This window comes from Anomaloglossus baeobatrachus, chromosome 1 (genome assembly GCF_048569485.1).
Source record: "Anomaloglossus baeobatrachus isolate aAnoBae1 chromosome 1, aAnoBae1.hap1, whole genome shotgun sequence".
In the NCBI taxonomy this organism is placed as follows: domain Eukaryota; kingdom Metazoa; phylum Chordata; class Amphibia; order Anura; family Aromobatidae; genus Anomaloglossus; species Anomaloglossus baeobatrachus.
This window is the reverse complement of record NC_134353.1, coordinates 559,874,811-559,889,374: the sequence shown is the minus strand read 5'-3', so window position 1 is coordinate 559,889,374 and position 14,564 is coordinate 559,874,811. Positions and strand designations below refer to the sequence as shown.

General features: G+C 42.0%; 1 protein-coding gene across 1 annotated transcript in view; it reads left to right on the top strand.

Annotated features, from left to right (window-relative positions):
* SNAPC3 (small nuclear RNA activating complex polypeptide 3) overlaps positions 1 to 14,564 on the top strand; it is an 89,417-nt gene that overhangs the window by 63,144 nt on the left and 11,709 nt on the right. The window contains exons 3-6 of the mRNA XM_075339569.1: positions 1,110 to 1,191; positions 6,625 to 6,729; positions 11,984 to 12,133; positions 13,638 to 13,720. Coding sequence (XP_075195684.1) covers positions 1,110 to 1,191; positions 6,625 to 6,729; positions 11,984 to 12,133; positions 13,638 to 13,720 — 420 coding nt within the window. The remainder of the gene's footprint in view (positions 1 to 1,109; positions 1,192 to 6,624; positions 6,730 to 11,983; positions 12,134 to 13,637; positions 13,721 to 14,564) is intronic.

Genomic DNA, 14,564 nt, shown 5'->3' with positions numbered 1-14,564 from the left:
CCGATTTATAGTATGGCAAAGGAATGAAATGATTATATAAGCCAGAGGGCCTATTAACCTATATCAGTAAGGATAAATAGAGCCAACTAATGGAACAAATTAATACCAATTAGTGGATAACCTCTATAGAAAGGGTGCCAATAAATACCCTAGATTGCAAGGCGTAAAAAAAGAACAGTCTCACCGGTATCTCTTCATAGTTCATAGTTCAGAATAGATGTCCTGGAGACTGCTGGATCTCCAAGGTGGAGCTATTGTATTATCCCTTAAATGCCGATCCGTAAATGGCTTCAGTCTTCCTACGCGTTTCGTTGTACAGTATGCTCATCAGGGGAGCTTCAGATCAGAGCACCAAACACCTCCTGGAAAAACTGCATCAGAGCACCAAACACCTCCTAAACAGAGGTAGATGCTTCCCCTTTGTTCCATTAGTTGGCTCTATTTATCCTTACTGATATAGGTTAATAGACCCTATGGGTTCTATAATGTTTTTCTTTTAAGCCAACTGGGTGTGAAGACTTGCTTAGAGAAGAGTGTAGGGCCCTTCATATTTAAATAAAAGATTATATTTATATAAAGGCATACGTAAGGTATGTAACTGAGGAATAGAGGCACAAGAGAACAAAATATAATGCCCACTTCAAGAGAACAGCCGTATTTACACCAGGTAAAAAACAACATATTTATGACGTGACAAATGTATAAGATATTTTATGTATAGGGTAAGTGGATTATCTACTTTGGAACAACCACACCTATGCACACCTAGTTTTCAACTTTTGTTGAGCATAGCGCAAAAACTTTTTGGGACACAATTTGCAAATTTTGGGACTCCACATACTCCAAAAAATTGCTTTAAAGTGATTGATAAATGCGAGCCACTATCTCTGTAGGCCCACCTTGGTGTGTTATTGCTATGTCACAGTATTGCTTTGGTGTAATTTCCCCTTGAAATTATTATCTTACCTAGTGCAATATAGTTCTGTCTCCTGTGTATGAAAACAAACAACAAAATGTTGTATTTGATTAATATAAGGCATCATATAGTTGTAACGATAAATGATGGCAAAATAACAACATATTTATGCTTTCTTGCCCCCACCCACTAGTGTTCGGAACAAGATCAATGAAAGACGTAAAGAGCTGCTGGTTGACCGAGCCTTCCGTCAGGAGACATTCAGTTATGAAATGGTGAGAATAAAGGGGTTTCTTAGTCCCTTTATTGGGGGAAAACGGAGACCATGGGTTAGTCTACTGTCACTAAAAAAACTTAACCAAATAAAGTGGCTTCTTCCCAGCAGACTGCACCTTGCCTACTAACACAGACCTCCTCAGTTTAGCTTAGTGTCGGTTAGAGACAGACCTGGGTCTGAGTCTCAGACTAGTCTTGAATTTGGTAGGTTAGGCACTAAGTGGCACTTTGCACACTACAACATCGCAAGACGATGCTGCGATGCCGTGCGCGATAGTCCCCACCCCCGTCGCATGCCGCGATATCTTGTGATAGGTGCCGTAGCGAACATTATCGCTACGGCAGCTTCACATGCACTCACCTGCCCTGTCGTTCTGGCCGGCGACCCGCCTCCTTATTAAGGGGGCGGGTCGTGCGGCATCACAGCAACGTCACACGGCAGGCGGCCAATAGAAGCGGTGGGGCGGAGATGAGCGGGACGTAAACAATCCGCCCACCTTTTTCCTTCCGCATAGTAAACATACCGCAGGACGCAGGTAGGAGATGTTCCTCGCTCCTGCGGCTTCATACACAGCGATGTGTGCTGCCGCAGGAACATGGAACAACATCGTAACATCGGTCTTTCCCAATTCATGGAAATGACCGACGCTACACCAATGATATGATTACGACGCTTTTGAGCTCGTTAATCGTATCATAAAGGATTTACACACTACGATGTCGAGAGCGACGCCAGATGTGCGTCACTTTCGATTTAACCCCACCGACATCGCCCCTAACACTTTTTTTTGTGTGTGTTTTAAGATTGTTTGGAGGGGTAACGCAGTTTAATTGTGCACTCTGTTTCACTCCATGTAGCAACAGAGTACAGCCTGTTTCCTCTTTCGTTTCAATGGCAGGACTGTGCTCCTTGACGCACTCAGCAATCAGGTATCTGGGGGGGTTGTTCTTATTGCCTTTTTGACTCCTTGCTGCCTGCTCACCATGGTGTGCCATGTTTACATCAAGCAGTAGATGGAGTCCAGAGTTCGACACCTGTATAGAAAATCCATGTTGCCTGGCTTCAGCTCACTGTCCAGGTCAACATCTGTCTTTCCAGTGACCCAGTCTTGTGTCTGAGGTACACTTTCCAGTGGTCAGTGCCTAGTGTCAGCTTGGATTCCGATTTGGACCTGTATAAGTTAAGGAAGTTAATAGATGTAAACTTATCTTTAAGAATCACAGAGGTAGGTTCCCCTCCCTCCACTGCGTCAGGTTTCTTTAGAAAGGGTAGATGTGTTGCTAGATGCTAACCTCAAGGAGTTTGTAGGGGTGACTATATAAGGCATGGGAGCATTCAGACGTTTTCAGAGACGTAGATGCATAGAGATGTTGTAACCCCTTGCAGCAGAAATGTAAGTGTCTTGGTCCTACACTCCTGTAGTGGATATGCCGGTGTCTTGTTTGTCGAGAACTATGACCCTCCATCATGCAAAAGTGTCGGTGCTGAGGTCAAGACTTTTATCCATGGAGACTCTTACGGTAGGCCATCCTATGATCCTTGGGATCTCAATCTTGTTTTGAAGGCACGTCTATCCTCTCTCCCTTTTGAACCAACTAGAGACATCTTGCTGTTTCTTTTCTCTTGTAAGGTGGATTTTCTTATAGCTATTACCTCCATCAGGTGAATTTTGGCACTGGCTGTTCTTTCCTGTCACACTCCTTACCTGCATCTGGACAGTCTGGTATTACTTCCATATAATGCAGCCACTGGTATGGTATATAATTTGAAGGACCCAAATACAGCAAAAATACCTAAAATATAACTTTTATTAGTGCCTCTAAAAATAGGGAAGGATCACTTTGCCTATACATAAAATAAATATTCAGCTTCAGAGTTTTACAAGTTGCAAAGTCCTCCAATGACAAACGAGGGGACTAGCAAACCCTGTCGCGTGCTGTTACACCAGAATAACAGATGGTGCTGGCAGGTGTTACACTTAACCGAGATAGCAAAAGTTGATTCATTCATAAAACTTCTCACTCCATACGATATCCACAAAATTGCAGTAGTATTATTAGCATGCAAAACCACCCTCCAGTTGATAACGAAGGGGTTAAATGACCATGACACTCACAAGTGTTCAATTAAAAAACCAACTGATGTTCCGACACCCGGTTTACAATCAGCAATGTCCAGGGATTAAAGTAATAAAATTATTACCCTGGCATTGTCTGAAAAAAAGAAACAATCTCACCCAATTGCTGGTGTGTCTTGTTTCTCAGAGGTCAGTTTGTCCACATACTCGGCGTTTCCACAGACCCTCACCAAACAGGTCTGGGACCCCCTTAGAATGGACTCACTGTCCTCTCCCAGAATCTCCTTCCTCCTACGGTTGCGTTTTTTCTGCAAAGCGCCATATTGTGCCGCTCAGCAAAAACCGGATGTGTGAAAGCAGCCTAAGCTGTGCCTGTCAGTGGCATGGAAATGTGTAGAGAAAAAGTAATGCAGTTATATTAAGTAAGTTTAAAATGTTTAGATAAGTCGTACGTCTATTACCTGCTTGTTTGTTACACAAGAATGGTCATCTGCTGTTCTGTCGCCCCATCTGAGAGCAGCATAATGTAGAGACAGAGACCCTGATTCCTGCGATGTGTCACTTACCAAGCTGTTTGCTGTCATTGTGATAAAATCAATGTTTTCTCTGCTGCAGATCTAGCAGTTATACAGAGCTCATGAATAGGCTAGCTTACCGGGCAGCAGGCCAAGTAGTCCTCTAATGATAATTAACTGCTGATTAAAAAGTGATTTATATCAAAACTACACTAAGCAGCCCAGTAAGTGACACACCACTGGAATCAGGATGCCTTTACATTATGCTGCTCTCAGATTAGGTGGCAAAAACCTGGTGACAGATTCCCTTTAATGCCCTCTATCACAGCTCTTGTGAAATATGCAAAAATTGTTCCACAGTACAGTTCACGAGTAACAGAAATATATTTCATCCCACAAATTAAAAAAATAAAATAATGAACATCTCATGACGTAAGTTCAGCCTCCCCAAACGGATAGAGAAAACATAAGCAGCTTTTAGCACAGATGGTTTAAAATTATGCCTGCCCGATACAAGACGTGGAAAACCAATCACCATAGCCATGAAATCATTCCGGAAAATGAAGTGTATTTCTCCAGCAACAGATAAAACAGAGGAAAAAAAGGCTAATTCTATATAATTTCTCACAAAACTCCAAAAATGGTCCATACAAAATTCTTGGCACCCTCAACTTAATATTTAGTTGCACACAACTTGGAATAAATAACTGCAATAAGTCGCTTCCTGTTACCATGAACAAGCTTCTTACACCTCTCAACTGGACTTTTGGACCCCTCTTCTATTGCAAACTGCTCCAGGTCTCTCATATTTGAAAGCGCCTTCTTCTAACAGCAGATTTTAAGATCTTTCCATAGGTTCTCAATGGAATTTAGATCCAGACCCATTGCTGGCCACTTTAGAACTTTCCAGTGCTTTGTTTCCATCCATTTCTAGGTGCTTCTTGAAGTATGTATGGGTCATTGTCCTGCTGGAAGACCCAAGACCTAGAGCGCAAACCAAGCTTTCTGACACTGGGCACTGCATTGCTGGTAATCTTCAGATTTCATGTTGTCTTGCACACAGTCAAAGAACCCAGTACCAGAAGCAGCAATTAATCTCAAAACATTATTGAATCTCCACCATATTTGACTGTAGGTAGTGCGTTCTTTTCTTTGGAGGCTTCATTCTGTTTTCGGTTAACAGTAGAAAAATGTGATTTCCAAAAATCTCTATTTTAGTCTTATCTGTCCACAAGACGTGTTCCCAGAAGGATTTTGCTTTCACCTGATGAAGATATTACATTGCTAGCGAAACGCGTTGTGGTATTAATAAAGAAATTCAAGCAAGAAACCTTCTGTCTCCATCTTAGCGCTTCCCAGGACCGTGCAATTAGTCAGCCTATTCCACATTCCCTTATTGGAACCCACGGCAGGAGCTGCTTTAAGCCTGAGGCTGGAAATCTCTTCTGGGATCGGCTGATGCTCCCTGAGCCTGCAGAACAGCTTGAATTTCTTTGGAACTAGATTGGGACTGCTTATCCACTACCCAGACTATCCTGTGTTGCAACCTTTGATCAATTTTTCTCTGCCATCCATATCTAGGGAGATTAGCTACGGTGCCATGGGTTGCAAACGTCTTGATTATGTTGTGCACTGTGAACAAAAGAACCGTAAGATCTTTGGCGACGGACTTGTAACCTTGCGACTGTTTATATTTTTAAACAGTTTTGGTACTCAATTCCTCACAGTTCTTTTCCTCTTCCTGCTCTCTTAGTGTGCTACACCAAGACACAGTGCGAAGACTGAATCAACTTCTCCCCTTTTATCTGGTTTCAGGTGTGATTTCCATGTTGCCCACACCTATTACTTGCCACAGGTGAATTGGAATGAGAATCACATGCTTGAAACAAAGTTGTTTACCCACCATTTTGCAAGAGTGGCAACAATTTTGTCCTGACCATTTTTGGGGTTTTGTGTGAAATTATGTACAATTTGCCTTGTTTTAATTTTTTTTTTGTGGAGACGAGTAAAACATGATTAGGCTAGAAGCAATTAGCGCAAGATGGCCATTATGTTCTGGGAGAAATACTCCATCTTTTGGAACATTTTCAAGGGTTCCAACACTTCCAGCCATGAATAACTGTCTGTCTGTCTGTCTGTCTGTCTGTCTGTCTGTCTGTCTGTCTGTCTGTCTGTCTGTCTGTCTGTCTGTCTCTGCTAATACATGTAGTAAACTATAAAGCTTCTAATATTCAGCTATCCGTACATTTACTTACACACACACACACACACACACACACACACACACACACACAGTATGAGGGCCCCCCTGTCCTTAACATAGTGTGGTGACCTTCACTACTCCCATACACAATAATATGGCTCACCTGTCTCCGACACACACAGTATGGTGTCTCCACTGCTTCCCCAACATAGTATATGCCCTCATAAAGCCTAATGCCCTACACAGTATGATGTCCCACTGTGCTTTCCACTAGTAATGACTGGCACAATAAAAAACAAATACCTAGCTCCATTTCCTTGATGTACTGTTCGGGTCTGTTCAATGTGTAGTGATGATCAGTACAACAGGTGTATGTTAGTGACATTGCGCATGCTGTGCTGACAATCAGATGTGCAGGTTGACAGCTCCCTCTTTCACCATTGTCTTAAAGTGTATCTGCATCCTGAGGATGCAGATTTAGCTGAAATCAAGACGCCATATAGGGGAGTGGTCACATGGTGTGGTACGCCGCGGTTTTCATCCCTTTTGGCGGAAATTAGGTAATATATAACAAATCCAATAATGGCAACAATTTATTCTGTGGAGTAGAAAATAATCAATTTTCTTTCTTTCTAGGAGTCTCGTGGTTTAGGAACAAGACCAGAAGATCCTTCAGATATGGTTGATGAGGGAGAATTGGTGATCACTCTGAATCTTGTTTATCCTGTTATTTTTCAGAAGGTTTGCTTTTACCCTTTAAATACAATACTTACTTTCTACAAGCATCACAAGTATAATTAAGCCAGTGCAGCTGCTTTCATACGGAGTTCTGTAGTAGGTCCCTGAGGTTTTAACCATTGAAGGATTTCTGGACTGAAACATGTGACAAGAATTCACAACGGGTGACAGGAATTGTCATGAGAAGGCGGATTACGTTGGTGAAATGCTTTCAGTATAAAAACGAGAGAGAGCGATCAGCTGATCGCTCTCAAAAGCAGGCCGCCGGGAGATCAGCTGATCGCTCATAGAAGCTGGCCGCCGGGCGATCAGCTGATCGCTCACAGAAGCCGGCCGCCGGGCGATCAGCTGATCGCTCACAGAAGCCGGGCGATCAGCTGATCGCTCACAGAAGCCGGGCGATCAGCATGAAAAAACGTTACATGCTGCGTTCCTGCCGCCCGACGGTCAGTCGTTCCACGAACAACAGAACAATGGAATCGGCTAAACTGATTGCGTTGTTTATCACAGCGGTGGATTGTGACTGATCATAAACAACGGAAATGTGAACATAGCTTAACATGACTTCTGAAGGCAATTTGACAGTCAAGATTTTATTTAGGGGTATCAGACTGAGGGTCTGAATACACATGTACGTCACAATTTTCAGCTTTCTATTTTAAAAATATGCATACTTTTCCTTTTATAGTTCACAAATACTTCCTACTTTGTGTTGCTATGTCACATGAGATCGTAATAAAATACATTTAAAGTGCAAAATCATTTTTATTTAATAATAATTTAGAGCAAGTAATTTTAATAAACTTTCAAATATACCTACTAAATGAAACACGAAAGAAAACCCTTCAAAAATCTTCTAGATATCCCATTTTGTTCTTTCTGTGCCAGACAATTTGCTCATTGCTAGGTTAAATCCGAATTTCACTTCACAAATACTGAGTACGCCTTCAAAGGGTGGGATGGAGCCTACACAGAATGCACATTCCTGGCTGAATGTGATGCACCGTATGTAAGTGCATCTGCAGTTTTCCTGTTTTTCAGTGGTGCACTGTGCCAGGCCTGCAGAGAATTACGGCCCGCTGAAGGATGTTGGGTGGCCCGCGAAGAACTGGGAGGCTCCAGTTTTCTTCTTCCTATATTCAACTGTATTTGCATCTTTCATACGCGTCTTTGGCACTGTGACGGGGGCAGAGTTACGCTTGTTAGCTCCCACCCAACGTGCAGCGTTGTGATGAGGTCATCATGCTGTGACCTCATCACAATGCTGCTGTCGCCGGTGCAGAAGTGGTGAGGATACTGCTGGAAACAGTAAGTGCTCCAGGAGGAACCGAAGATTTAATATCCTAAGGGGGTTGATGTTTCTATGAGGGCATCTTACAGAGAGGGGAATTGTGGGCAGGCAATATTATGAGTATTATGAGAGGAGCACTGGAGATGGGGAGGGGATATTATGGAGATGGGCAGTGTGTGGGAATATTATGTAAAGGTTCTGTGTGTGTGTGTGTGTGGGCGATACTATGCCGAGGTACAGTGCGTGGGGTGGGTGAGGCATTGAGAGGGGGAGTGTGGGGAGGAATATTTTTTTTGTGCAGGTTGCACACGGAGGGGCCATTATTTATACAGAGGCACACTATTAGAGATATTCTTATTTATGGGGCAGTAAAATATAATTACTTTTATTTTTAAGGGTACTGTGTTGAGAAGTGCTGTAGAAAACTAGAGAAAAGGGAAGTCTGAAGAGATGAGCGGAGGATGTGAAATCATGGTGTCTTTACAATGGCAAAAAGGTTGGCAACAAAATGGCAGAAGGGTTTGAGACTGAAGAGATGGGAACGACTTCAATCAGAGAAGATGTCATCTAGAAGGTGTCCTATTAGTAATGTTGTTACTGTATGGTTCGCAGTCTGACAATTATTGGTAACAAACCCCAGCATCTCCTTACCATTGTCAAGGACATACAGGCAGTTGCAGGTTCACATGATACAAGTGTAGGGGCTGACCTGAAACTGCAATAGATCACTGTACTGATGGTAGTTCTGATTATCTAGCAATCTGTAACATGCGTCATGGGAAAACCGAAACATTCTCAAATTAGTTTTTAGATTGAGGAGGATATGGTTGCGTTTCTGCTCCAAAAATTCAGTATAAGTTTGGGTCTGATTATTTTTTTTAGCAAAAACTCTCCAAATGATGTATTAATGTAAGCACCTTTTTACATATTTTTGTAGCCCCTCGGTTGGTTCCAAAAAATGTTGTACACCCCTGCGTTGTGCCAACATTAGAGACTTATGATTTAGATCTCTCTCTCTCTGTACCTATCTCTATGGTTAGCACAGTGTATAATTGGACTGTGCAGTGCATAACACAAATATTGATCATCCTGAGGCACATTTATTGAAAATTTTCATCACTCATAAGCAACACAGGAGCCAGCAGCTGCCAGTTGAACATTAAGAAGTGGCAATGTCACTGACCATACAGGAGCCAGCTGACAGGGCAGATGGACAAGTGTGCAATACATTGAGAACTGTTGATGTACAGTTGAAACCATTACACTGTGGATAATGACATGATCTTACCAGCCTCCGCCAGCATCATCACAAGGTCTTTTACTTTCGTTCTTGGGTTGATATGCACATGTCTGACCAAAGCACATTTATCTCTGATACACAGAACCCGTCTCCTTCCTGAGCTGTATGATGGTTGGACATTCCCATCTTGTTTGTTTGTACTTGCGTATAATTGTTTGTACAGGTGAACAAGACACATTCCGGTATCTAAAAATTGCACCCAAGGATGAACCAGACTTGTGCAAGTCCACAATACTCTTCCTGAGATTTTGGCTGATTTCTTTTGACTTTCCCATGATGCTACACAAAGAAGCAGTGTGTTTCAGGTGTGCATTAAAATACAACGACAGGTGTGTCTCTAATTAACTCAGATGTTGCCAATAAACCTATCAGAAACTTCCAAAGACATGACATCATCAAATGGGCTGCCCCATTTTGTTTAAAGGCATAGTACTCTTGGTGTATGTAAACTTTTGACATGCAGCAAATAGTAATAAAAATGCCGTAAAACATTCTCTCTCTCTCTCTCTCTCTCTCTCTCATTATTCTGGCATTTGCAAATATAAATAATTTTGGTAATCCTACTTGACCTAAAAGAGGAAAGGCTTCATGTCAGATATTGAGAAAAACAGGCTAATTTGTCTTTTTAGACAGTGTATATAAACTTCTTTTTTCAACTGGGAGTAAGCTCATTCTGCCCGGATTGCTCCTGTGTGTCTGTGCTATACAATGAGGAGAACTGCCGATGTTGCTGAGACACTGGAACCAGCTGACAGGGCAGAAGGAGCTGTGTGCCGACAACCAACAGCTGACAGAGCTGGAGCACTGTGCCGAACACTGTGGAAAACTGCCAATGCACCAACCTACATGCATCGGATTCTGCCAGGAGTGCGCAAGCTGTGTAGGCTCCAACCCCACCATTCAAAGCCATATTCAGTATGTGTGGAACTAAATAACGATTTACCCTGACAATGAGCAAGTGTCTGGTTCATAAACACCATAAGAGGACGTCGTCTAGAAGGGTTTTGAAGTTTTTTTTCCCCAGATTTAATTTACACTGTATATTAAAGTTGCTTGCTCTAAATTAATATTAAATAAAAATTTAGAACGACTATTACGCTTTAAGATGGTGGGTGTAACGTGAAAGAAATGTGGAAAAGTTCACGGGATATAAATACTTTTTCAAGGCACTGTATGTATACATATGCACAGCCTTTACTTAATAGTGTATTCTAAAAATAAATAAATAAGTTGGGCTGAAAAGTGAAATGCTGTGCATAATAATGTGTATGCCAATCACAATGATTGTAGAGTGTAAGCTAAATATCTGAACGACCGCTCCACTATAGCGAGCGATCGTACCCGCCCCCGTCGTCATGGGCAAATTGCTGCCCGTGTCGTACAAAGTCATTAAACCGCCGTCACACGTACTTACCTGCTGAGCGACGTCGCTGTGGGCAGCGAACATCCAATAGAAGCGGAGGGGCGGAGATGAGCGGGACATAAACATCCCGCCCACCTCCTTCCTTCCGCATAGCCGGCGGGTGCCGCGGGACGCAGGTAAGCTGTGTTCATCGTTCCCGGGGTGTCACACGGAGCGATATGTGCTACCCTGGGTACGATGAACAACCAGCTGAAAGAAAAATAAACGATTTTTTAAAAATGAGCAATGTGTGTCAGATAAACGATTTGCACACGATTTGCAAACGTTTTGCGTCGCTCGTAGGTGTCACATGGGACGACGTCGCAAACGACGCCGGATGTGCGTCACAAAAAACGTGATCCCGACGATGCATCGCACTATAGATTGTCTCGTGTGACGCCCGCATTAGGGTTATACAGATGATTAGAATCTGAAGAAAAGGAGAATCTGTGAGTGTAAATGGCCAACTCAGACCAGTTTCATAAGGCTACTTTCACATTTGTGTTTTTTTCCTTCAGTCGCAATGCGCCGTTTTGGAAAACAGCGGAATCGGTTAACTGATTCCGCTGCTTCCCATAGCCTTGTATGGACGATGTATTGCGACTGATGGTCCTGCGTTGCATCCGCCGGCCGACGCTGTGTTGCATCCGCCGGGCGGAAAGAACGCAGCATGTAGCGTTTTTCTGCGCTTCCCAGAGCGTCAAAAAAACGCAATGTGCAGGATTCTGTCGGCGTCCATCAATTTTATAATGGAAGCCTATGGTGGCGGAATCCGTCATTTGACGTATTCCTGTGACACATCCGTTTTTACACAACTGCGCATGCTCAGTTGAGTAATTGTTGAAAAAAAAAAAAAACTACAACGGATTCCGTTGTTTTGCAGCATCCGTCGCATCAGTTGTGCTACTATATGCAATGCATCCGTTATATCCATCACACAACGCAATGCAACGGATGCCGCACAACGCAAGTGTCAAACTAGCCTTAACTGGACATGATCAGTCTGGTTGAATATCCTAAGTGTTTTTTTCTATTAAAGAGATATTAGACTTTGACAGGAGAACTACGATTCTAGGGGTTGATAAAGGGAAAAATCATAGTTTGCCTCGGGGACCTATATAATCACACAGAGATTTAGAATTGTCACATTGTAGCCTTGAATATTAAATTTGTACGAATGTAGAACAAAGACTAGATTAAAGATGTGTGCTTAACGCCTGATATTGTAAACTGTAGATATATTTTATTTTTTTTCCTTCCCCAGCACAAGATGTACAAGCCTTATGAGACATTTATGGTGTTAGGTAGTCAGAGGCTGACAGAGCTTCGAGATGCTATTAAGTGTGTCAGTGACTTACAGATTGGAGGAGAATTTAGCAACAATCCAGATCTGGCACCGGAAAATATTTGCAAGGTAAAAGGACTCATATATTTTCCATAATATCCTTCAGTTCAATCACATGTAAAAAATGGTTTTCCACCGTCAAAATGCCCATCAATATTTATTTATTTATTTTACTCACTTTATATAGTGCTATTATTCCACAGCACTTTACAGATATGATCACTGTCCCCATTGGGGCTCACAATCTAAATCCCCTATCACTATGTCTTTGGAGTGTTGGAGGAAACTGAAGAACCTGGAGGAAACCTGCTCAAACATAGGGAGAGCATACAAACTCCTTGCAGATGTTGTTCTTCGTGAGATTTGAATCCAGGACAAAAACTTAACAAAAATTCATTAAAGGGGTAATTGCAAGCAAAAACCGAAAAGAAACCCCCATAAAATATGAAAACTTTATTAACAAAATATTTAAATGTGCAAGTAAAACCAGGTTGCTTCCCATATAAATCAGGAAAGGAGCCCAGGGCAGCAATTCCCTGATATCTCCCTTCCTGACCCCGGAGGTTGCACCCTAAATACAGCGCAGTGGCGCCCCCGCTCAACGATGACTAGCCCTTCTGACCCTATGCTGAATACCAAAGTGCTGCTGATCTAAATGAAGGCCTTACAAAATTTACAGTGAATATTCCACATTCATTCAGACCAGTTTATAGCATCCCAGATGGATTTCCCATCCAATTCACGTTCAAAATATCCCGTGATTGCTTATAGATAGCTCCTTGTAGACAATGTTACCAATTCGAATAACGATTATGGGGCAAAGACCATCTCAGCTAGTTTAACACTTAAAAGGGTCAGAACAGCAAGGCAATTTTCATTATATGTGTGAAAAAATATAAATATTCATCATAATTGATGATAGAAAACAGGGCCCAATGGCTAGTACTTAGCCACACTCAGCAGCTCGTTGCCCGACGCGTTTCTCCACCAAGAGAAATTAGTTGGAGGTTCATTAGGGGCTGTCCTCACATCATATGACAAGAATATAACTGTCATCCAAAAATCCGTCCTCTATCAAGGTAGTTTTGTATACTAGAGATGGTCAGAGACCATGCTGTTGTCTATAAATTAGGACGCGCGCCGATAATGCGGTGGCTGGTGAGATTTGAACCCAGGACACCAGTGCTGCAAGACTGCAGTGCTAACCATTGAGTCACCGTGATATATATTTACTAGGTTCCGATCCATAACCACTTTTCTCAGTAAAACATGAAAAGGAATCAGTCAGCAGGTTTTTGCTATGTAATCTAAGGACAGAATGAGGTATGGGTTAAAACACAGATTTCAACAGTGTATCCCTTATCAAGCGCCTGTACTGAGCGTTTTATCACTGGGACATTATCTTTGCTGTGACTAGCTGGCTTGTGGTTAAAGTTGTCTTGAAAGCCCCAAACTAGTTAATCCTGGAGGGGTTTACAGTTAAAGGCAGTCTGTTAAATAAGACATTTAAGCTTCAGAATTTAGTTAAATTGAATTTATTTTATTTTTCTAACCAGTTTAATGTTTATTTCAGGACCTCTTTAAATCGGCATTCTTTTATTTTGAAGGCATATTTTACAATGATATGAGATATCCAGAATGTAGAGATATAAGCAGGTAAATTATTCACGTTATATCCATCCATAAAGTGATGTTATATTTATCAGTTTGTGTATTTGTCCTATTTGATTTTTAGGTTGTGCTAATATGGTAGTTTCCATTCAAAGGTAAAGTGTCTGTGTGTCGTATTGTTATATGCAAGTGTGTTTAGCGCTATGTGCACTTTATCTAGTCTGTTTTCCTATTAATGGGGCTTTATAATAATGTGATTTTTTAATGTACACATTTAAATCTTTTTTTTTTTTTTTTTTTTTTTTGCCATTATAACCAATTTTTAAAAGGGGCCCGACTTGCTATTTGAAATCACTACTCTTGATGCTTTTCGAGCCTCTAGTTTTCCTCCAGATGCCATTGGAACCGTCATATAATTCCAGGGGCCCTTATCCATCTTCCGCAGTGCAGTTTCTCTCACAGTCCGCCTCCTGCCAGCATGGCTGTCCTAAATGTAGAAATGAGCCTTACTGTGTTGGGATGATATCACATATAGGAGTAGATCATCCTTAATTAGTGTTTGAGTGTAACAGAAAGCAGCGATGCATGTGTGCTGGCGACTAACAGGAGCTATGTATTGCAGGATGAGCTGTATCCTAGGGGCTGAGTGGAGAGACGTACTGTAGGATGGGCTGTATATACAGGGAAATGAAAGGAGAGATATACTACAGGATAGGCTGTATATAGAGGGTACAGAAAAAGATATATTGCAGGATTGGCTTTGTATACAGTGGACAGAGAGGAGACATATATTGAAGTATGGGGGTCTGAGACTAGTTGAACAGTGTTTGTTGCCCCCATCTGAGTCTAGTTCGGTTATGTTAAACTGCAAATGCCACTCTATTAATGC